Source organism: Linepithema humile, chromosome 6, assembly GCF_040581485.1.
Source record: "Linepithema humile isolate Giens D197 chromosome 6, Lhum_UNIL_v1.0, whole genome shotgun sequence".
Taxonomy (NCBI): Eukaryota; Metazoa; Arthropoda; class Insecta; order Hymenoptera; family Formicidae; genus Linepithema; species Linepithema humile.
In genome coordinates, this window is record NC_090133.1 from 12,334,500 (window position 1) to 12,359,879 (window position 25,380).

Sequence of the window (25,380 nt, forward strand, 5' to 3'; positions counted from 1 at the left end):
TAAATAGTTTCCGACCAGGCAGTAATTTGGCGGACAGTAATGGAGGATGGATGCGCATTTCATGATATCACTAATTGTGGAACCAACACAAATACTCGAAACTGTATGACAATTCGTGATGAATTTCGCGAATTCTTTTGTAATGAAAGATCAGTACCGTGGCAATTTAAGAGAATGCTGGAGTTACCGATTGAACACGATTTTTTCGCGAGCGAGGATCTTTTTATTGTCTGCAAAGAATGAAAAATCCTTTTCTACGATTAAAATACACGCGATAATAAAGTACGGAAGCCTAGACTTGAAGGCAAGCAAGAAAGAAATAAAAAAAGAAAGATTTTTTTTAACCTTCAAAACTGTCAATTTGTGACAATATTCTCTTTATGTATAAATTATGCAACTTGTGTATCTTTCCGCACTCTAGATTATACGGAAAAACAACATGGAACCTTCAAAATTGAACTTAGAAGCTTAGTTTATTAGAAATAAATCCGTGAAAATTTTTGTATATGTGTGCGTGCGTGTATGACATATTGAGTAAAACAGAACGGTACATTAGTTCCCGGATTATGATTTAGAGGCGCTATATAGTTCTCAGTGCTATCTGTCATATACATCAGAATCTGTTAGGTTAATGTGCGTGTGTAGTTATGTGTGTGTATTATGTGCTAAGAAACCTGACTGAAGATGGGTTGAAGGCACTCCAAAGGATAAAAAAAGTGTATGTATTATATATTAATTTTGCAACATTTTTGCAACATTTTCATTATTTAATTACATACATTTATATTCTAATTTCTGTAAAATACTTTTATTCATGTGTTTTGTGTATATATATTATGTATATTATGTGCTCCATATTATGTATATTTACTTCAAAATATCTATGTAAAAATCTAACACCATTTTGTATACTGTTTTTATAAAAAATGTATATGATATATGTCACGTTTTTTATTTTTAAAGCATGGAATATAATGATATTTTTAATTTCTTGTGTCTATCACTTGTAAAAAAATCTTGATAAAAGAAACAACATTAATTTTACGATTTGCAATAATCTGTTTCAATATATGCTTCTTTTAAATACTTAAAATTAGCCTTATTTTATGTGCTTAACTTGGTATTTAAAATACATATCAAAATTGAAAATGTATTTCTATTACAGTAGAAAAGAAACATTATCTTATAACAAAAATGGCAAAATATAATATTGCCTAAAGTACAGTCCAATAAAAACTGTTAAAATTGAACATTATATATAATAACATATATTATAACATATTTCTTTTCTACTGTAATAGAAATACATTTTCAATTTTGATATGTATTTTAAATATCAAGTTAAGCACATAAAATAAAGCTAATTTTAAGTATTTAAAAGAAGCATATATTGAAACAGATTATTGCAAGTCGCAAAATTAATGTTGTTTCTTTTATCAAGATTTTTTTACAAATGACAGACACAAGAAATTAAAAATATCTTAATATTTCATGCTTTAGAAATAAAAAATATGGCATATATCATATACATTTATTGTAAAAAAAGTATACAAAATAGTGTCAACTTTTTAGAAAAATATTTTGATATGAATATAGATAATATAAAGCACATAATATACATAATATATACATATACACAAAGCACATTATGTAATAAAAGTATCTTACAAAAAAAAAATAAGAAAAGCCAAAGGTGATTTAACGTGTGCTGGCGATGTAGAAATAGAAAAGCCACAGGCGATTTAACGTGTGCTGGGGATGTAGAAATAGAAATGCCAGAGGCGATCTAACGTATCCTGGCGATGTAGAAATAGAAAAGCCAGAGGCGATCTAATGTATCCTGGCGATGTAGAGTTAGAAAAGCCAGAGGCGATCTAGCGTCAGCTGACAATTTTTAATAAATATAGTTGGAGGCGATCTAACGTCAGCTGACAATTTAGAAAAAAGAGAGCCAAAGACGATTTATTCGTGAGCTGGCAAATTGTAAGAAATATTGTCAGAGGCGATCTAATCAGACTTTAAGAAATACGTATTTCTTTTAGTTAGTAATCTACTACACGTGTGGTCTGTTTATGTTTTATCGGATAATTTATAAGGTTCGTACCTTTTTCCTCGCGATTGAAATTCGTATGGCTGTATGATATACATACCAGACGAAATAGACTTGTACAAGGTGTCTAATAGATATAAATTAGATATAATAAAATATTTTATTTAAAAAATGTATATATAATACTATATATTTAATTGAAAAAAAATGTTATATGTTTTCTCTATTTTTATTCTTATGTAATTAATACAAAATAAATAAATAAGTTAATTAATTATTCAATACATACATATTGAATATAATTACCTTTTTTTTGTATTTTATATAATGAGTGAAACGATATATACTCTCATTATTTCAGTCATTATCATATAAAATACAAAATAAAAATAACTATTTATTCAATATATATGTATATGTATATATTAATTAATTTATTAATTAGTTATTTTGTATTTACTACATAAGGATAAAAATAAGAAAAGTATATGACATTTTTCTTCAGTGATATATATAGTATATTTTTGATTTATTATTTTGTCATATTTAGTTCATATTTATTTGACACCTTGTATACGCCTATGTCTTCTCGGACTCTATATTGCAGCCTTGCGACGAAATTTTAGTCGAGGAAACAAGCGCAAGCATCGTTTGTTTACAAACTATCCGATAACACGTACACAGACCACACGTCAGTGTAGTGTGTTACCACTAGAAATAAATGCGTACACACGGACCTACGCGGGGTAGGTCCGTAGGCTACGCCGATAATGTCATTTTCATTTTTAGTACCATCGAAATGATGGCGCTTTCGCATCGGAGTTCGGTTTTCACTCCAGCATCCCCTTAAGACATAAAATAAATACAAATCTAGAACGAATAAAAAATTGTGCACACGTACATCTCAGGATATTAAGCTGTTAAGTTTTGTGCAAATCACCCTATATAGATTTAGATATTGGACACTTAGATATTGAATTATAAAATAAAAATCTAAGCAACTTTTATTTTCTATGCTTTGTAAACCAAAATCTAACTAGATCTGAACACTTTTTCATTTAAACAGGAATTTAATTAGAAAACTGGATATTGCTTTGAATTAAATCAGTTCACTTTAATTAAAAGCATAATGAAATAGACTAATAGAAATACATAGTTTATAATAATTAAACAATAAAAAATCAAAATGAAACAGAAAGTATGACTTTGGCTTTTTTTAACCACTTAAGCCATTCAGTCATTCTTTAGTTCATTTAAGAAATTTATTTGTGTTCTAGAGAAACTTTATAGGCATATATGTTTTGGAAATAATTATAAATAATAATTAAATATATTGCTGTGTGTGTTAAAACTAGTATTTCACTATACTTTATGTTCTGCAGCGGCTGTAGCCTCGGATCTCATTGCAGCACCGATAAAGACACCATGTTGCCAGTTTCGGGCTTGATAAACTAAAGGTACACCTTGCGGTCTTCGACCTCCGAATAGTATAGCGTCGATTGGAACGCCAGCTGGATCTTCCCAATAAGGATCAATAATAGGACATTGTTTAGCAGGAGTACAAAATCTTGAATTTGGATGAGCTGCTGGTATTTTAGAATCTCTGAACCAATCGTTGCCTCTCCAATCTACTACCTACAAAAACATAAAAATATTATGTAGTATATAGTATAGGCCTAAAACAAATTAACAAATTAATATGTGGAATAAATGGCTTTCCAGGCCAATCTTTGGTTTTAGTAAGCATTTTTCTGTATTTTACTTTGTTTATTCGTTGACATAAACATTTCAATCATTATTGTGACTTTTTTTAGTATATCTATAATATAATTTTGTTTTGTCACCGTTTCCTTTTTTTAGCGTCATTATTTTGTCTTTTTTCTTCATAGTTGAATGAATGTATATTACATTGATATGGCCTATTTGTAAAAGTCAGTAGTTAAAATGTTTTTTATATCATTATTTCAAGTTTTCATAAATTTATTGAGAAAAACCTTCAACATTTTTCTATAATTTTTTCTGTTATTACCTAATGCCAAATAGATGCATATTTTAAATAATATCAAAAATATTCGTTTTTATGTGTATTGCATGTATAAATATATTTTTATTGATTGTATCCTAAATTATTGTATATACATATACTGAAATGCATCTTTATACATATTGGAATGTTGTATGTACATTAAGGTAGAACAAAAAAAGTAAATTTTAATATATTGTTTTACAACTTAGGGAAAAGTTGCCTCTCATATGCAGTAACAATGCAAAATTTTATTTTTTTTAGGTATGAAATCGGACATCTTCTCTCGCCTTAAAACGGCCACAGTTTTAAAATTACAAGGGTAAAACAAAAAAAATTTTTGAGATATTGTTTTGCAATTTGGAGAAAAGTTGTCTTTCATATGTAATAAATGATGTATAGAATTTAAACAAAATCAGACATCTTCTTTCCCCCAAAACGATCAATGTTTTATATTTTATAGAGAGAGATGTCCGATTTTGTTCAAATTTTACACGTTGTTTACTGCATATGAGAGGCAACTTTTCCCCAAGTTGTAAAACGATATCTCAAAATTCACTTTTTTCGTTCCACTCTAATGTACATACTGGAATGCATGCATATAAAGTTGTGGCCATCTCTTAAGCAAAATAATCTTATCGCTTTCTTCTTTTTTGCATGCATATATACTAAAAGCTTTTATTTTTAATCACTATCACATTTACAATCATTATCAAAACTAGTAATTATTAATGTATTGTATTTATAACACAAAAAAAGGGACAGAGCAATGAAATTTTCTTCTTTGTAGCTGCAAGTTTATATGGAAAGATATCTTCCAGTACGTATATAATTTAGTACATAGTTACGTCTAAAACTAGTAGTTAATAATTATACATACGTTACTCTAATAATTATACACAGTCTTTCGTCCTTTATACCTTAATATTATCTTCAAGTTCTTTTTCCATTCCTTCCCAATATACTCCTCCATCACTAGTAGATGCTACATTAGTGAAAATGGTATTTTTGAAAATAGTTTTCATAGCATTAGGATTCGTAGCTGAGCTCGTGCCAGGAGCGACCCCGAAAAATCCATTCTCTGGGTTAATAGCACGTAAGTATCCTTTATCATCGAATTTCATCCATGCGATATCGTCTCCTACGCATTCGATTTTATAACCCGGTAAAGTAGGCTGCATCATAGCCAAATTTGTTTTACCACAAGCACTTGGAAAAGCGGCAGCAATGTAACGTTTTTTGCCTTTAGGATTTGTAATACCTAATATCTAAAATAGAATACAAATAGATTTTATGATAGTTAATCAAGATTTACAATTTATCTATTAATCTACCAATCTAAAAAGAAGAGAGTTTTTAATATATTTTATAATTTTATTATGTTAGATACGAGTTATAATATGTAAAAAATAACTAATTTATTTCTTTGCATATTGCATAAGATAAAAATAAGTGAATTTTATATATGTACGGAATTTATCATCACAGATTATAGATCAGAGTTTGATCAAACACAATCCCAATAGTTACAATCGATAGTTACAATCAGATATGTCGACTGTATGACTTTTTAATTGAATATATAAAAGTTATAATCTAACATAACACAATCCGAATTAGATATAAAAAGAAACGTTAAAGTTTGTAATTAGATGGTATTAAGTGAAACTTTGTGAACCCATATAAAACTATATAGTTATAGACCTCGTTGCACTCCAAAACATCAAACAATACAGACTTTATTTTGTATAGAAAATTTTAAAGTAATGCTGTCGAATAGAAGAACCTTCCAGTGATCCTGACCTTGATGTATTAAGATCATTATCCTGAGATGTTTTTAAAAGTTTTAGCTGTAGGTCATTGTTTATTAAAAAGTTTGTAATAGTGCATTAGAGGCACAATTATCCGGATCGACCATCCATTCGGGCATAACAGACGTTTGCCGATAATTTCTCCATCATCGCGGACTTTTGCGAGAATGGTTCGTCTCGCCATCGCTGAGCAGTGGTGGGAAGGCCATCTCTAGAGACTTGTTTACCTGTCGATTCTCGGCAATTGGCAGATATATAGGGTGTCCGCAAAAGTCGAGGCCAGAGATATAACAAATTTAATTTACGCATGTTCTGTAAAGGTATTTAACTACAGAAGGAATTAAATACTTTTACAGAATTCAATTTGTTATATCAATTCAATTTGTTATATCTCTGCAACCAATGCCGTCCCTCATATGATTGTTGCGGAGATTTATTCAGAAAAATTTTCCCTACAACATATTTCAGCGATAGAAGAATCAGTGAAGTGTAACCTAATCTGAATAATTACTAAACAATTTTGTTCATAAATCTTTGAATGTTTATAACTTTTAATAAAGCATTTTCGAATATAAGTTTATATGAACTTTTTTCACCTATTCGACATCATTAACCTTTATGTGCACACCTGGGTACCCAGATACCCACTGGCGCACATTTCTTGAAAATTGTTTATGTTCCAATGAAAATTTTTCTAAATCCGCCTGGATCGTCGTGTTTTTACCATTTTTCTATCAAAATATGCTTCCAGATTTTTTTTTTGTTAGGAATAAAGAGAATTATTGCGTTAATTTAATCAACTCGACAGGGACACCCGGGGTACCCCGGTACCCATGCATAGGATTGTATGATTTCTGTATAATTTCTTACTCAATCGTACAATTTTTATTTAGTATCATGACAGAGGTTGTTAAATAAATAAGAACAAATGATTTTGAAATAAAAAATATAAATTTTTATTTATTTATTCACTCATTCAGCGCATTCTTTACATTGAGTCATCGTTACCGCATGCTCATCACATACAAGTTTGCTACAAACTACACAAAATTTTCTGGTTTTCCTGCGTTTTTTTATTGTTTGTTTATAGCAAATATAACAGGAGCCAGTTACCACTTTTCTGCCGGTGTGATCTAACCGCGGCTGAGATCCAGAAGGAAGCTCGGCAGAAAAAACTTGCCTGTTGAGGATGCTCTCAACTGCCAACTTTGTAGAATAATTTCTCATTATTTGCAGATTTTGAGAGCGATCTTCACTTATCGGCATGGCGAGCTTTTCACTTACAAGAAAACCTTCACAAGTGTCCCCCTTCCCCGATTTTATTCTCCTTGAAATATGTTGTAAAACATACAATTTGAGGAGACACGTATTTTTTTATAGCGGCTCTAACTCAAATTTAAGGGGTGAAACACCCCTTTGAAGAAAACGGGGTTTTTCTTTGTGTGTAAATATCGCCAAAACCGTAAGAGATATCAAAAAATGTTTCAAATAGAAGTTGTATGGCTTGTAATGGGCTTTATAACTGTGTAGTTGAATTTTCAAAAAATGTAATTTTTTTAATTTATCCCCACTTTTTGTTATTATTTTTTCAAATTTCAAAATTTTTGTAATGACAAAAGTTGTAGCATTTTTTACGCTGAATTCAATTATATATGATTTTATTGTGTTCCGAAATTGCATCTTTCAAAAATGAGTCATCAGTATCACACTATATGCGTCGCGCTGCATGACGCATCGTTTATATTGCACTTGTGTTGCGCAATAGTCGTTAAATAAATATAAAAATGACATGTTATCACATATTTGAGGAAGAAAAGTTAACTAAAAGTGTTGCTAAAGCATCCCTTCCACATTACACCCTTATAGATAATCGCTGCATCTTGTGCGCAGCGCGTTGTCATATGCAAGTTAGCTATCAGCGCATATTACACTTTGAAGTTTCGTTTGTTATTGCTTTAGGTATATAAAGTTTGTTTTTCTTCAAAGTGCCAACAATTGTTAGATTCCATGAAAGCAAATGCTTAGCGATCGGCAATAACGTAAAAAAATTGTCCATGCAAATGTTTCTACCGGATCCTCTGTATAAAACTGCGAGCTCTTTCACGACTCTTTCGCCCTGGTTAACTTTACGTACATTCCTCGTTTTGCCCGTATAAATCAAACCCTTCAGCGGATAAGAGTTTTCCGCGTCACATATCCATCAAACTTTTATTCCATATTTGGCTGGCTTCAATGGGATGTATTGAGTGAATTTAGTTCTACCTCGAAAAGGAAAAAGTTACTCGTCAATTGTTAAATTTTCTGTAGGCCTGTACATCGTACATAAATTTGCATTCAGCATATTCTATAGATCGCGTATAGGAACAGCTTTATCTTTACGAAAGCGTTGTTAACGCTTATTGAAATCATCAAAACGTATAAAATGTAAAATTTATTTGAAACTATTTATTCTCATAGTTGCTGTTCAAGGGATCTTTTGTATAAGCTAAATTAGTCTATATACTTGGAAAAGGTCTTTTATCTCTTCTTTCATATTACAATTATCGTGTAAAAGTTCATAGGAACAATTGCTTCTTCTTAAAAAGTAAATATTCCAGAAAATCTATAGGTGGGTACCCAGGTACCCCGGGTGTGCACATAAGGTTTAATACATTGCATAAGTTTAGCTTCGGCCTTTGCGGATACCCTGTATATTCGTATAAATACGGGTCGACTGTATGACTTTCTATCATATCTAGCCCATTGCTGGATTCCGCTCCCTGCATAAGAGTTTTTGTGCTCTTGCCAGCGTTCTCAAATCTTTTTTAGCTTCCAGCGTACGAGTACACGTATTCGTTATTCCACGCAACACATGCGCGCGCGTACGCGCACACACGCACGCGTACTCTTTTCTTTCTAACATTGATCTTATATTATTAGAAACTATATTAGTTATTATTAGATAAATTATTATTTTCTTTATTGTTTTTTAAAATCGAGAGTCTTATTTCAACCCGTGTTTCAACCAACTCCTTTGCTCCAAAAAGCTAGCTTGAGCGTTGGAGGAAAAAGGCAGACTATTTCAAGTTATTAACAAAATAATAGCGAGTTCAACTGGCACAAGTTTACTCGTTCCGAGAGCGAATAATGACGTACCAAGTTCCATCCTGAGGTAACTAGGTTCCATTTTGGATTACTAGGGCTGCGTTCCGTAAAGCGCATATGCGCGCATGTATCTATAGCAGCGCTCGGAATTAGTTGCACATTTCGAGCCGATTCCCGAGACGACGCCTCCTGTTCCCCCACTACCGCCTTGCTGCTGGCGACCAAGCCGCCGATAGCTCTGGCTCAGAAGCGTTTATTTATGTTTATTTTCATTAATACATAATATATATATATTTAATTATTAATGAAAATAAACATTATTTATGTAGCGAAAAAAATATTACTATTTTCTGAGAGGTGCCTCAACAACCCAGCCTATTTCTTATATAAAACGCTCCTGAACCAGAGCTATCGGCGGCTCGGCCGATCTATAGTATACGTTATGTATACGTAACGCAGCCTAGGAATAATCAAAACTCGATCCATGTTCGATCTATTACTTTTTTTAAAGAAAGGCATCTGAAAATATACTGAGAAACAATTATATAAAACTTATTTAACTGTTAGTCTGGTAATAAGTTAATATCTTAATATCTGATAAAAAATTGAAAAGAATCAAAATAAAATACTTAAAGGAATTAATTTTACTTTAATGCTGCTTTATAACTAGAACCTAGGTCAGATGAAAACCATTTCGGGTTGAACATATGTTCAATCGGAAATTGGGTTTAATCGCTCTCGGAGCGAGTAAACCTGTGCTAGTAAAAAATGCTATAAGTTTAATTATGACATACCGCGCCCGTCACAAGGACAGTAACCTGGCCAAGAGGGGAAATCTACAAACCTTACAACTTTTATTTGAAACATTTTTTTATAAAAACACCATGTTTTCGAGTTATTACAATGTGAAAGTTAAAGTGGAACACTCTGTAGAGAGACATAAGACGAGGTAACGCCAGAGTGTATGGTGAGCATAACATACTGTATGGAATTACCACAAGAAAAGAGCAGACATTGTAGAACTTCGAGTGCGATTCTGCGACGATGAGAGGAGGCTCCAAGGTTTCATACCTGAGAACAAGTCACGTATTGAGTCTGTCGCTAAATTACCGCTAATGTTGAAACAGACCATAGATCTTGATTTTTTTACAGTTATATGGGAACGAGAAAAACGCCATCGTTACTACAGAGTGTGTCGATGACTCTGCCGCCTTCGCCAAGTACACCCTGCAACGAATGGTTTGACATGGTCCGGCTAGCCTGGCAAACTTTACCATAGGATAAGAATGTTAAAAATATCAGCTGTCGGTGAACGTAATCATGAGAATCAACGTAGGACGAAATCGGTGCTCTTAATAACGAACTAAAGGATCGTCTAGCGAGATTCATAAATCAGATGCGCTTACCAATGCGCGATGACTCAATGTGATTCCTGCGGGTCTCCGAAGAATCACTGTTAGACAAGCCAACAAATAACGAGGAACAATCCCGGACTTTGACCAATGTTCCGATTAGGGACCGGCTGCTTAGCGTATATATGGTGTAACGGTGCAGCCCGCAAGCTGCATCGTTACGGCTACGGACCGTCCATCGTCCGTAGCCCACCAAGGGCGCATCGAGCGCCGATAAACTTCTTATCAAAACAACGGCGGTCAATCGCCGAAAACCCCCCACACCCGACCGTTCCGAAAATTCCGTTTTGTGGGGGACTCGCCGCCGAAACCGCCGATGCTTGCCGATTCGAAGCCATTCGGCTGCCAGCCGGGTATAAAAGAGGCCCGGCTGTACGTCTTCTCACCAGATCCTGTTCGCTGCTAGCCAGCGAACAATCCTGCTGCGAGCGTTCTCGTAGTCCGACCGAGAGTACTCGGATTCTATGCCTTATTCCAGGTACACGAGCGTTCTCGATACCGTTTCTATCTCCGATACGAGCGTTCTCGTATACCCGTCGAGCGTACTCGGCTCCTCCGGGCATCGATCTTCGTATACAGGGCATTCCCTCATACTTAGTCGAGTCGCCGCTCTAAATCCGCCTTAGTACGAGTGTTCTCGTACGTCCGCCGACCAGATTCGGCCTCAAAGCCTCTAGTGCGAGCGTCCTCGTACTCCCGTCGAGCACACTCGACGTCCTGTTCCTAATTTCGCGTTGCCGCGCACCGGGATTCATCCGCAGAATCCATCCAGCGGGCAAACTACGTCGACCAATTCGCGCCGTCGAGCGACCCGTCACGATCTACGGTCGAACGGACTCGCGATATCGTCACGAACGCACTCACCGACGAGCGTTGCGTTGTACCAACCGTTGCGACACGATCGCCCGCGCTCGCGCTCTCTCTCTGATCGCACCGAGACGCCTCACGTCGAACTTTAATAATTCGTTCACCGTTGCTTCAAATAATTATTTTACCGTTTGCCTACATAATTATTTCACCGTCGCCTTCATATTTATTTCACCGTCGCTCTTTTGTTTATTTCACGCCGCTTTACATAACTATTTCACCGCTCACGTAAATAATTGTTTCACCGTTGCCAATACTTCAAATTTATTTCACGTTGCTTTTGTATTTATCTCACGCCGCTTCAATAACTATTTCACTGTTGCTTATTAATTATTTCACCGTCGCTTGTACCAATCTCACCGATACTTTTACGATTATTTCACGCTGCTGTAAAGAATTATTTCACCGTTGCTGAATAATTATTTCACCATTGTTATCATACCGATCGCACCGATACTTCTATTTATCTCACGCTACTTATCTGTTCTTTCGAATTCGCTTCGCACACGCTTCGCATGTACACACGAACATTGAAGCAGATTATTTGAAGCAAGTCATTTCAACATCTTACTTAATAAACGTTGTTTCTTTACTTTGTTATAAACAAACATTTGTTTTATTGACATACCCCCAACCGACCGAACCTGGATTCCGGCGAGCTACTCCGCGTCCGCCAAAGCTTACACGGTTTTAATGGCTTTGCGCATGCGCGGCGATGGAAATGCAGTGCCGACACATGTCGTGTGCAGGACTTCATGCGGGACTTTTGACAGGAAGAGGTTAGGAAGATATAAATAAGGTAAGGCTTTTGTATTTATTAATTAAAAGCATGGAGTCTGATATAGAAAATAAAGCCAAAAAACAAAGAGTCCGAAAATTTCAATCATTTTGGCTAGATAAAAATATTTTTAAAGGATGGTTGACTCCACATCCTACACAAGAAAAAGCTTTGTGTATTGCATGTAATAAAGTCATCAGATGTTGTAAATCTAATTTAATTGAACATTCACAATCGGTCCAACATATAAAACAAATAAATTAAAAAAATTTAGACATTAATTTTTCAGACGCTACTAATAGTACAGTTACTCTTTCGCATAAAAATAAAGTGAAATGCGCCGAGATAAAATTAGCAGCATTTTTTGCAGAACACAATATTGCTTTTTATTCCGCAGATCACTTAATTCCATTATTGAAAGATATCTGTATGATCCCTGAAGTTGTATCAGATCTTTCACTGGCACGAGATAAATGTACAAAAGTATCCACACGGAACAAAAACCTCTAATAGATATCCACTAGATGTCCATTATGGAGATTCGAAACCTCTATTAGATGTCTATGTAATCTCCTATAGATGTCTACTAGACATCTACAGTTCCGCATTACATACCTCCATTCGACATCCATTAAATATATTCATAGATATCATATGGAGCAATCATAGATGTTCCATAGATATTTCATAGAGCTTTGATGGATTGTAGTTTCAATTCGTCATTAATAAAATTATTTGGAAGTTAAGTCATAAATATGATTGCGAGATAGTCTTGTTTATGTAGGTGTTAACAAAATGTCACCATGTTCTCGACTGTCTCACAGTTCTCGACTGTCTCACAGTCGAGAACATGGTGACATTCTGTTAACACCTACATAAACAAGACTATCTCGCAATCACATTTGTGACTTTACTTCCAAATAATTTTATTAATGACGAATTGAAACCACAATCTTTCTACTAAACAGATTTGTAACGTTAGCACTGAAGATGGCTGAATGATCAGCCGAAACGTTTGACATCACGATGCCCTAACAATATTCGTTACTATGGATACTGATACTGCTATCAAACATCGATAACAGATGTCTAATAGACATCTATGATGGATTTATATCGTTATTTATCATGGAAATAATATGGATTTTTAATAGAAATCTATCTAATATCCATCGTAGAGATAGATGTAGTATGGAGTTATGGAGATTATATAGACGTCCATTGGATATTATGTTCCGTGTGGGTAGTAACACAAGTTATTGCAAAACGCAAAGTTAAAAAAATTATCAAAAATATTCAAAATTGTAGATTTTCGATATTAATAGATGAAAGTACTAATATTTCGGATAAAAAACTTATGTGTATTCTCGTACAATATGTTTCACCTGTAACTAAAAAAGTAATCACACAATTGTTAGATTTATTATCCATAGATGCAACAAATTGTTCCGCGAACAAACTTTTTAAAATTTTTAAAAGTACGTTTGAAAAGAAAGAAATTCCTTTAAAAAATATAGTCGGAATGGCAAGTGATAATGCATATGTAATGATTAGATGCAATAATTCTTTTATGTCATGTTTAAAATTAGAAGTACCGGGTTTTGTTATGTTAAATTGTATTTGCCATTCATCCGCGCTTGTAGCAAGTAAAGCTTGCGAAAAACTTCCAGAGTCGTGCGAAAATTTAATTCGAGGAGTTAGTATTTATATCTCAGGTAGTGTAAAGAGATGTACAATTTTGAGCGAATTTCAAGATTTTTTTAATGTGAAAAGAAACAAGATTTTAAAGTTATCAGATACTCGGTGATTAGTGTTACATAAATGCATTGTAAGATTATTAGATAATTGGGATGTTTTAAAAAATTATTTTGTTTTGGCTGTAGTAGAAGATAAGTTAAAATCTGCGGAAATTATTTTAAATCAATTAAATAATAATTCAATAAAAGCATATTTATTATTTTTAAAATATTCCTTGAATTTTTTTAATAACTTTAATGCTCTTTTCCAATCTCGTAAGATTTTAGTTCATACATTGTTTGAAAATAGTCAACGATTAATTCGCAAAATAGCACAAAATTTTATTATTCCAAAAGCTTTAGAATGTATTATTGATTTAAATATAAAGGATAAAAGAAATATTCAAGATATTAATAATATATATTGAACCGGAATGTAAAAGTTTTTTAGAAACACTATCTTCAGAATGTGCGCGGAAAATTAAATTAAGTTGTTTAGAATTTTACTTAACTACAGTTCGCGAAATATTGAAACGTTTACTGTACAAAGATTCTATTTTTCACCAATTAATGTTATTACAGCCGAAAATTGCTCTTTATGACGAAGCTAGAGTCAAATTTAAAGATTTAACTTTTATTGCAACGCGTATAGGACATATTGATATAACTAAATTAGCTTTTGAATGGAGAATCTTACCATCAGTTTTTAGTAATGAAGAAAAAAAAGAGTTAATTTCTTTAGAAATCGATGTCATGTGGAAAAAAATTTTAGAATTTAAAAACTTTAACCAGTTGAGTAGTAGACTTTTCCGAAAGATTTGTGCCAAAAGTGGTAAGAGCCAAAAGTTAAAATATCAAAAAACGATGAAACATGGGTTCAAAGTTTTCGAAAAAGCAACTTTTCGAAATGGGTGTGGATCCCCCCCCCTCCCCCCCGCCCTGGGGGCGAAGGAGGAGGGCAGAATAGGGGTGAAAAATGTTAAATGGCACTATGGGTCGAGTGGGGATCATTTGAAAGGACGTTTCAAGACAAGAACAATGATTTTTAAGAATGTTTACTACGACTTTCCAGTCAAAAGTGGAGATGAATCAAAAAAAGGAGGTGGACTTCCGAAAAGCTATTACCTCCAATTTGGCTTATATTCAGCCTAAATACTTATTTTATCTAATAAATAATATTCCCAAATGAATTTTTGGCGCAAATGCCCCTCTGCCCCCCAGCCCCCCCTCAAAGGTTCAAAAATAAAACTGTTTTTGTTAATTATTTGAGAAAGTATTCATTGTACGGAAAAAGTTGTCAAACAAAAAATGAAGCTAATAAAAAGCTCTACAAATAAGGTCTTATACATATTTTACCTAACTCCAATATTTTAATTTTTTAACAATTGACAGTCGCCATATTGGATCCGCCATTTTAAATTTTGCAATTTTGACAACAGATTCAAATTCAGCAGCCCAAAAAACCTTAGGATATCAAGTTTTATGCAAATCTGTTAAAAATTAGTGGAGTTATTTAGAAATGTACATATATGATACGTTACCACTCAACTGGTTAATGGGGAAAAAATGTTTCCAAATTTAGAGTCATTAGTCAAAGCAGTTCTTTCTTTTCCCCATTCTAATGCCGAAGCGGAACGAATTTTTTCAATGATTAGCAATATAAAATGTAAAAAAGGAAATCAATTATCTAATGAAACTGTTTCCGCGATTTGTATAATACGATCGAGTTTTCAGGCTGAAGGCATTAATTGTATAAATTTTGAAATTGATTCCGAACATTTAAAATTACACAATCCGCTAAATTTATATGAAAAATCAAGCAATTTATCTGATGGCTCTTAATATACTTTTATTTTAATATTTATTATGTTTTTATGTGCAATATTAGTACAATGTTTTATATTATTGATTTATTTAATATAATTTATTTTTTGTTCATAATAGATTGACACATCTAGCCAAAGACTTTCATGCATGTTAGTTATGTATAATTAATATTGTTCGGCATTTTTCAAATTTTATTATTAGTTTTTTATTTATAATATATATTATATAATTTATAACACATGTGATAAAATGTGATTAATGATACATAAGTACCTGAGGAAAGTACCTCAGAAAAACTAATAATACTGTGCAATGTTTTTTTTGTCAATTTAAGATTTTAGTTACTCTTTAATTAATAACATATATTTTTGTTGTATGAATACAGGTAAGGTTTTGGCAGTTTTCCTTACTCTAGCAACAAATGTTGGTATTTTTTTACATTTCTGCCATAAATAAAATTATTTTATTTTATTTATGTAGTGTTTTATTTGAAAAATATATATAACCTTTTCCTCTTTTCCTCTTATTCTTTTTATTATAATTAATATTTATAAAATAATTAAATTATATATATACAGGGTGTCCCAAAAATTTTGACACAGCGGCCGTATGCCGGTAGAGCAGACCAAACTGAACCGAAAAGTCCTTTACCATTTTACAATTTTCACAAGGGTTAAAGAGATATTAATTATTAAAGATTACCGAATGCGAACGCACGGCTGAGATACGACCGCCTACAGACTACGGTCGTTAGGCGCGCGGCGTGCGGTAAGCGGCGAGCGACAAGTGGCGAGCGGGGAACGTCTAGCGAGACGCGCCGCTCGCCGCTTATCGCACGCCGCGCGCCTAACGACCGTAGTCTGTAGGCGGTCGTATCTCAGCCGTGCGTTCGCATTCGGTAATCTTTAATAATTAATATCTCTTTAACCCTTGTGAAAATTGTAAAATGGTAGAGGACTTTTCGGTTCAGTTTGGTCTGCTCTACCGGCATACGGCCGCTGTGTCAAAATTTTTGGGACACCCTGTATATATATATAATGTATTTTTGTACATATATATATGTATATACATATTTTATTTTTTAATACATTAAAAAAATTTTTATTATTTTAAATATAGCTGGATAACAGTGTCTCTTTTTATATGTACGAGGCACTTTACTGACGCCATATGGCCGCACATGCGCAAACAAACCGGTCCCTAATCGGAACACTGACTCCGACGGACTCAACGCAGCGAACTAGTTGTTATCTTCAAAACGTAGTATAGATGCGTTAGTTGTAAGAAATGCATTATAGATTATAGTTAAGAAAAAAGCCATCGGCGGCGAACAGAGACAACAGAGACGATAGAGAAGCGAGCAAGTGAAAAAGGTCTCGTTTAGACAGACAACGCATTAAAAGATTTAAGTTTATTTCAATCAGTGTATTCATTACATATCACATTCACACACGAACACAAACATTTTGGCGCACAATACGCACGAATCTCGCCCAATTTTGAGTCGAGAAGCCGAGGCAAACGCAATATACGCAATCGACAAGAGATGGCTCACACGCACGCACGTGCATACATACATCGGACAAAAAACACACATTCAAACTTGGAAATCCTACGGGCTCGATTCGGCTACACAACGTGGGACATCAGCATCGGCAATTATCATGTCAGTGAGTCGCTTTTCTTTCCAAATACGATATTTCCTTGTGACGTGACACTTTTGAGCGCCGTCACAAGGACAGTAGCCCGGCCGAGGGGACAAAGAGTTCTGGGGTTGCTCCTCGCTTTGAGAGAGCAATCCGCGAGACTCCACCGTTTAATCTGATATTATTTTGTACTTCGTTCTTTTGCTGTTTGTTTACCGATACCATTAGATTAATTTGTAAAGCAAGAACCCGAGCGGACGGCATTGCGTGCATTGTGCCTGTGGGCGAAGAGATCAGCATCACCGAGAAGACCGGACGCCGGAGGATCACCAAAGGGTGTCACATGCCAGTGACCCCGCCGGAAAAAAAGGTCACGAATCGCGCCCTCGTCGAACCCGCCATCTGAACCCGTTTCTAATAAAATCTTGCTTCTAGCTGTAACGCCAGAGAGCGAAATAAGGAACACAGCAGAGGACCTCGCTCTGCTGCACAAGGTGCCAAGGGTCCTAAGGATACTGTCGGAAAGACTAGAGTATGGCCCGGCCAGCCTAGCCAGCCCTATCCGAGGATACCAGCTCTTGCCGATCGGATACCGACCGCCGGACCAACAAGTTTCAAAAATCAAGAGGAAGCAGGGGCGCTCCGAGAGAATTATGGGCGGTTCTTGGAAGCCCCTCTCGCAGAAATCGGCAAGATGCGCGGAAGATCGGCGCGGGACGCGAAAGACTGCAGCCCGACATACTGAGAGACACTGTTCGGTGTGCCGCGAAATAGTGAGGACCAACTCCGACTAACATCCACGCTCAGTTACCGAATACCTCAGATCCAGCCGGCTCCGGATATCGTGTCGAAGTCTCTCTCTTGCGTGAGCTAATTACCGACAGTCTCTCTCTTTTCGTTACCGTCTTCCGTTACCGTCTTCCGTTACCGTTTTGTTTTGTTACCGCTTTCGATGCCGCTTCTTGATACCGTCTTTTGTTATCGTTTCGCGTTATCGCTTTCGGTTACCGTCTTTCTGATATTGACTTTCCGTTACCGTCTCTTTTTGATACCGTCTTTCCGATACCGTTTTCTCGTACCGTCTTTGGTTACCGTTTTTCGCGCTATCTTTCTATTGAAAGTATCGTCTCGCTATCGAGTACCGTTTCGCAGCGCGAGTATCGTAAAGTCTGTCGTTTAAGTAAAGTTGCAATTGTTTAATGTCTGCGAACGGAATTTGCGCCGGAACGTTCTCTGCGAGATTGCAGTTACCGTCATTGTAGCGTCTCCGCGAGAAACGAGGATATCCGTGAAAATCACCTCTTTGCGACATATCATTTTCCGTACAGAATAACCGTTCGTTTCGTCGTTACAATTGATATCTGTTTTGCTAAAGTATTGTCGGATCAATTGCCGTTTTTCGTGATCGCGTTTTCAAATTTCACTGCTGTTACCGAATTGAGTATATGTTACCAATTTTGCGGGCGAATTGTCTTGCTACCGCCGTTATTGGATCATTACTGTCACATCGGCCCATGTCGAACTAATTCTATCGTCACACTGCTCATCTTTACTCTTGTCAAACTAATTGTTAAATATTGATATTTTTGTTAAATATCAATTACTGAGTTATCCTTGTGTTCGCCTCTCCGATTCTCAACGAGAAATAAAAGAACTGCGCCCTTCTGCCATATACTGAACGAGGAGCGGCCAGACATATTAAGAGAAGTAGTGAAGTTACCGTTACCGCGGTGCAATTACACGCACCTGGCGCCCATTTCCGGATACCGATTTCGTCGAGTTACCGCTGTTACCGCTGTTACCAAATCGAGCATTTATTGTCGATACCGCGAGTTATTGAATCATGCATTTATTGCCGATATCGCGCAAGTTACCTAGCTCCCGAAATACGTGGAGTACCGCGAGTTACCGAATCGAGCATTTATTGTCGATACCGCGAGTTACCGAATTGTGCATTTACTGCCGATACCGCGTAAGTTACCTAACTCCCGAAGAATGTGGAGTACCGTAGGTTACCGATTTCCATTGGGCGTGCTCCCTCGGATCTGGCGTGATTCCGAATCTAGTTCACGTCGCATCTTTTACACATAACCTCTCATAGGTATTACATAATCTCAAAACGTGTAATTGTTGTAAGTACTTGATAGAATGTCGGAATCATTTCAATTGAAACAACGAAGGGTTCGTGTCAAGGTATCTTTGTGTCAAGTCACAAAGATACAAACATTTTTTTAATCTAATCAAGAATGTTCAACGGCGGAAGCACAAGTCAGGTTGAAAAGTTAGAAGATCCTTAGATATCATTTGAAGACGTTTAGCAAGCACTCGAAAGCATAATCATTAAAGATGAAAAGCAATCGGAACAATTTTCGCGAGAAAACGAAGGCGAAAGAATGATATTTGAAGAAAGATATTACGTTGCAGCTGCACAGGCACAAAGCATTATCGACAAAGGAAGACAAACACAAGTCGCACAATAACAGGCTAACAATAATCAAGTTTTGGTTGACGATAGACAAGGAATTACTCTGGAGAGAAGGAATAAACCAAAGTTTCCGGAGATTAAACTGCCAGAATTCAATGGAGAGTATACCAAATGACTTTTCTTCAAAAACAGTTTTGAAACGACAGTACACAATGATAAAGATCTATCAGGTCCACAAAAATATCAATATCTCGTCGGAGTATTGACAGGAGAAACACGTAAAGTAATGGAAGAATTCAGTAATAAAAATTACGAGCAAGCATGGCAACTTTTTAAAAACACATACGACAACGAAATGATGATCATAGACACACATTTAGAAGAACTTTTTAACTTTCCAGTCATTTCAAAAGATGACAAAGCAGACTCAATGCGATAATTGATATGGCATATTCAGACACACATGTCAGCCCTGAAATCGTTGCAACTGCCGGTAGAATATTGGGATACAATAATTCTCCATTTAGCGAAACAGAAACTAGATTATACAGAACAGCGAGATTGGCAAAATAGCATTAAAGGTCGTACACCGCGAAACATGCCAAAATTAGAGGATTTTATTAAGTTTATTACGGAACGTTGCCATACATTGAGAACGATCAATCAAAATAAGACAATAAAGACTAAGCAATCAGCGGTGCAAGAAAAAAAGGGTGACAAAAGAGTCGTATTGACCTCAATGTCAATTCAATGCAAAATATGCAGCGGCGAACATCCAACATTTAAATGTGAGGATTTAATTAAGTTAACTCCTGAGGATCGTAAAAAATGTATTATTAAGAAGAGACTTTGCATCAATTGTCTCAATATAAGACATCAGGCGAAGGAATGCAAGGCTTCAAACTGCAAGAAGTGCTCAGGCAAACACAACACGATTTTACATCGAGAAGAGTAAAAAAAAAATAGAAAATAAGACAACTTCAGTTATCACACATTGCATTGATTCAAGAAAGAAAGCTCAAGTTATTCTTTCTACGGCTCAAATCTATGTTCGGGACATTGATGGAAAACGAGTGATCTGTCGAGCCTTATTGGATCCCAGATCACAGTCCAATTTGATGACATTAGATCTACTACGGAAACTGAAGATACCTTGGACAAGGGGAAGTATGCCAATCAGTGGTATTAATCAAATGCATACCGACACAAGATGACTCAAATTAAAGTTGAGACTATCTGTAACAATTTTACTATGGCAATAGAATGTCTCGTTTTGCCTGCAATTACAATACCAATTCCACAAGGGAAAATTGAAGCAAATAAAGTAATCCTGCCTAAGGATATTCAACTGGCAGATCCTGTTTATGATAAACCAGGCCAAATCGACATACTCATAGGAGCAAGACCCTATTGGAAAATACTTATTGGATCACCGAAGAATCGGATTAGCGGGCAACCAGCACTGCAGAATACTAAGTTAGGCTGGATCATTGGCGGAGAGTTGTATAGTTCGAGACATAACGCAAAAGAACAGACTCTAACATGTCTTGCAGTCACCAACAATCAATTACATCAACAAGTAGAGCGCGTTTGGAAGATAGAGAGCTTTCCTAAAGTCAGACATTTTACCACGGAAGAAAAAGCCTGTGAGAAACATTTCGCAGAAACTACATGCAGAGAAAAGGACGGCAGGTTCATAACACGGCTGCCAATACGGTCAAATGTCAAACTGGGAAAATCCAGAGCTCAAGCACAACGAAGGCTTGAAATGCTTGAACGAAGATTTTAGCGCAATCCTGAATTGAAGGAAACATATTCTAACTTCATAGAAGAATATGGAGATAGCAGTCATATGACGCAAGTCTCGGAAGCAGACTTGTCACAAACCAAAGAAGTATATTTTATTCCGCATCAAGCTGTAATCCGACCGGACAGTCTGACCACGAAGTTACGGGTGATTTTCAACGCGTCGGCAAAGACAACGTCAGGATCGTCGCTCAACGATAAACTTATGCAAGGTCCAAACTTGCAAAAGGATCTTATCAAAATATTGTATCGATTCAGAACGCATCAATATGTCATTACGGCTGACATCGCGCAAATGTTCAGATAAATATTAATCGACAATCAAGATAGATTTCTACAACTTATTCTGTGGAGAAAGAATTCAGAAGAAATGGCAAAAATCTATCATCTAAATACGGTAACTTATGGCGAGTGCACCATATCACGCAATGAGATGTCTTTAAAAGCTCGCGAATCAACATCAAGAGGAATATTCTCTGGCGGCAAGTGTAGTAAAAAAAGATTTTTACATAAACGATGTACTGACAGGAAGAAGGATGTCAAGACGTCGTAGACCTACAGAAACAGTTGTTTGAGCTTTTGAAAAAAAGGACAATTTCTACTTAGAAAATGGCGTTCAAATAAACCACGAATTTTGCAACGTCTACTAAGTCATGATGTTAACGATTTACTGATTATAGATAAGGATGCAGCAAAGACGCTGGGACTCCTTTGGAACTCCTCGCAAGACATACTACAATACAAAGCAGAGCTAACCGAACAAAAAGCAGTCACGAAGAGAACTGTCTTATCACGAATATCGCAAATTTATGATCTGTGGGATAATTATTGTGAGCAATTACCGGAGCTCAACACATTGCACAATGAAACGTTAACCCTAATAATATTTCAGACAAGTTCGATTTATTCGGATTTGGAGATGCTTCACAAAGTGCTATCAGAGCATGTTTATACGTAGTCAGTTTAGACGAAGATAACAATAGGCATTCGCATCTCTTATGTGCTAAATCAAGAGTGGCCTCTAAGGACAATTTCATTACCCCCGGTTAGAGCTTGAAGCAGCATTACTTTTATCGCAATTATTTGAATCAGTCAGGACAGCCTTATCTGGAAGAATCCAACGAGTTCATTTATGGAGTGACAGCACGATTGTGCTCGGATGAATTAAAATGGAATCATTTACATTAAAAACATTTGTTGCTAATAGAGTGGCAAAGATTCAAGAATTAACTGAAATAACAACGTGGTCGCATGTGCCTTCAGAAGAAAACTCTGCGGATCTCTTGTCGCGAGGAACTACAATTGCAGATTTAAGAACGAACAATCTTTGGTGAAGTGGACCCACCTGGATAAAAGAAAATGATCAAAAACCGGAATGCATGCAGAAACCAGAGACAAATCTACAAAAACGAAGACGCCCTCTGTTATCCTAGTCACTACACAGTCTTTTGTAACTCAGTTGTTGCATAAATACTCATCGTTTAACAAACTATGCAAGATCATTGCATACTGTTGCAGATTTGTCAAAAAATCAATCTCTGGATCACCTCTAGATAGTAAAGAACTAAACAGAGCCGAGAACATTGTACTTAAGTGGGTTCAAGAAGAAGAATTTAAGCAGAAGTTGCGATGTTTACCAAGTCGTGACTTACCTCGAAAGAGCCTATTGACATCTCTTTGTCCGTTTATTAAGACGATAAAGACGGATTAATTCGCGTTGGAAGATTAAGACACGCAAGTGTACCTGAAGGACAGAAACATCCGATAATTCTGCCCGGAAAGCATTATATCACTAGTCTCATCATGCGAGAAGAACACGAGAAGTTATTGCATAGCTCACCGGAACAATTATTGCATCACGTTTGTCAACGATATTGGCCGCTTAATGGTCGAAGAATAGCACAAAAAACAGTAAAAGCATGTCTCAAATGCTTTCGTTATAGGCCGGTGGTCCCAGATATTCTCATGGGTGATCTACCGAAGGAACGCGTCACAAAGACATCCCGGTTCATAGTAACAGGCGTAAACTACGCTGGTCCTTTTTAAGTTCAAGAAAGCAGACGATGAGGTCGAGTACAAACATACAAAGGTTATGTGGCCGTATTTGTTTGCTTTAGCACCAAAGCAGTGCACCTGGAATTAATAACAAGCCTTACTACGGAAGCCTCTTTTCAGCGCTGAGTCGCTTCACAGCAAGACGTGGATTATGCGCTCAGTTGGTATCCGATAACGGAACGAATTTTGTTGGTGCGGCACGAGAGTTACAAGAAATTCAAGAATTTTTGGAAAAGTCAGAACCTGAAATAATTTCCTTTCTGGCTAGACAACGAATAAACTGGAGTTTTATTCCGCCGCGCCTCATTTTGGAGGTTTGTGAGAGGCAGCAGTTAAGGTTATAAAGAAACATCTTTATACCTTACACAAGGAAAGATCCTTACCTTTAAAGAGTACAGTACACTCATTACGGAAATCGAAACTATCTTAAATTCCAGACCTTTAACTCCCTTAACAAACGATCCTTCAGATTTTAATGTCCTTACTCCCTCTCATTTTCTCATAGGCGACTCACTTACACAACCTGTTCAATTTAATCACCTGGACACCCCGGACAATCATTTATCACATTGGCAGCATTTGCAGAAATATCGCCAGCTGTTGTGGCAACGTTGGCAGCGTGAATACTTACAGGAACTGCAAAAAAGGAGCAAATGGACTCCAGGTACCAATATTGAGCTAAACACGCTTGTTTTGCTCATAGAAGACAACACACCGCCCTTAAGATGGCCGTTGGGCAGAGTGGTGGCCACTCACCCTGGTGCAGATGGTCGAGTTCGAGTAGCAACGGTGAAGACACAAACGGGCTGTTTCAAAAGAGCCATTAGAAGGATGTGCCCATCACCACTGTTGGATAATAATGTGCAATGATTATTGTTTCAAAGACTATTATATTTAAGATTTACTAGATATCTTTACGTATTAAGCATTTGTTTCATTATTCGCTGATTTCAAAACCAGTTGTGTTATATACATATTCAGTTTTATATCCTTAATTTGTTAAGCATTATACATTTCAGTTTATTATTCATGTAAGTCAATTTGAAAGTAAGTCTTTCAAGGCGGCCCGGAAATGTTATATTCAAAACGTAGTATAGATGCGTTAGTTGTAAGAAATACATTGTAGATTATAGTTAAGAAAAAGGCCATCGGCAGCGCGCAGAGATAACAGAGACGATAGAGAAGCGAACGAGTGAAAAAGGTCTCGTTTAGACAACGTTTAGACAACGCATTAAAAGATTTAAGTTCATTTCAGTTAGTGTATTCATTACATACCAAATTCATACACGAACACAAAACACTAGTGTAAGGCCACCACTTGGGTAACTACTTAAAATATAGAACCGATCAAGGCTGTCGTCTCAAACGCACATCTGTAAATTGCTACCGTTAAGTCACTTCTAATTTTAAGAAGTCGGGTTGTATAATTGCCGATTTTGTGTAAGATTTTTAATATTGTGAATAAAATATGGAATTGTAAACATCGCTTTCCGGTGAGTCGTTTCAACGTGAGACAAGTTAGCTCCGAGTTACGGTTATCGAAAGCGTCTCTCTCTGGGAAGCTACCGTCGTCGACAATCAAAATTTTGTTTACTTATTAAGGTTTTGGCAATAGGAATTAACGTATAAACTTGAGATTATCGTATTTATCTTCGGATTTTCATGTGTGCGGAATTACGCGAGCTATCGTTTCTTACAAAGGGAATATCAGACATCTGGGTCTCCGATTTTACGCAATTTTATATATGTTGTTGTAGCACTCTCGCACTAATTTATGATAAAGTGGTACGATGTAACTCTCAAGAATAACTAAGAAAAACGCGTTTAAACATTTACGTACGCATAATTTACCTAACAACA

The 25,380-nt window shown here is 35.9% G+C and overlaps 1 protein-coding gene across 1 annotated transcript in view; it reads right to left on the minus strand.

The window, feature by feature from the left end:
• Nucleotides 1-25,380, minus strand: part of LOC105667920 (phosphoenolpyruvate carboxykinase [GTP]-like) — a 116,408-nt gene that overhangs the window by 10,453 nt on the left and 80,575 nt on the right. The window contains exons 5-6 of the mRNA XM_067358281.1: nt 4,994-5,341; nt 3,419-3,685 (exon numbers count right to left, since the gene is read on the minus strand). Of these exons, the coding sequence (XP_067214382.1) occupies nt 3,419-3,685; nt 4,994-5,341 (615 nt within the window). The remainder of the gene's footprint in view (nt 1-3,418; nt 3,686-4,993; nt 5,342-25,380) is intronic.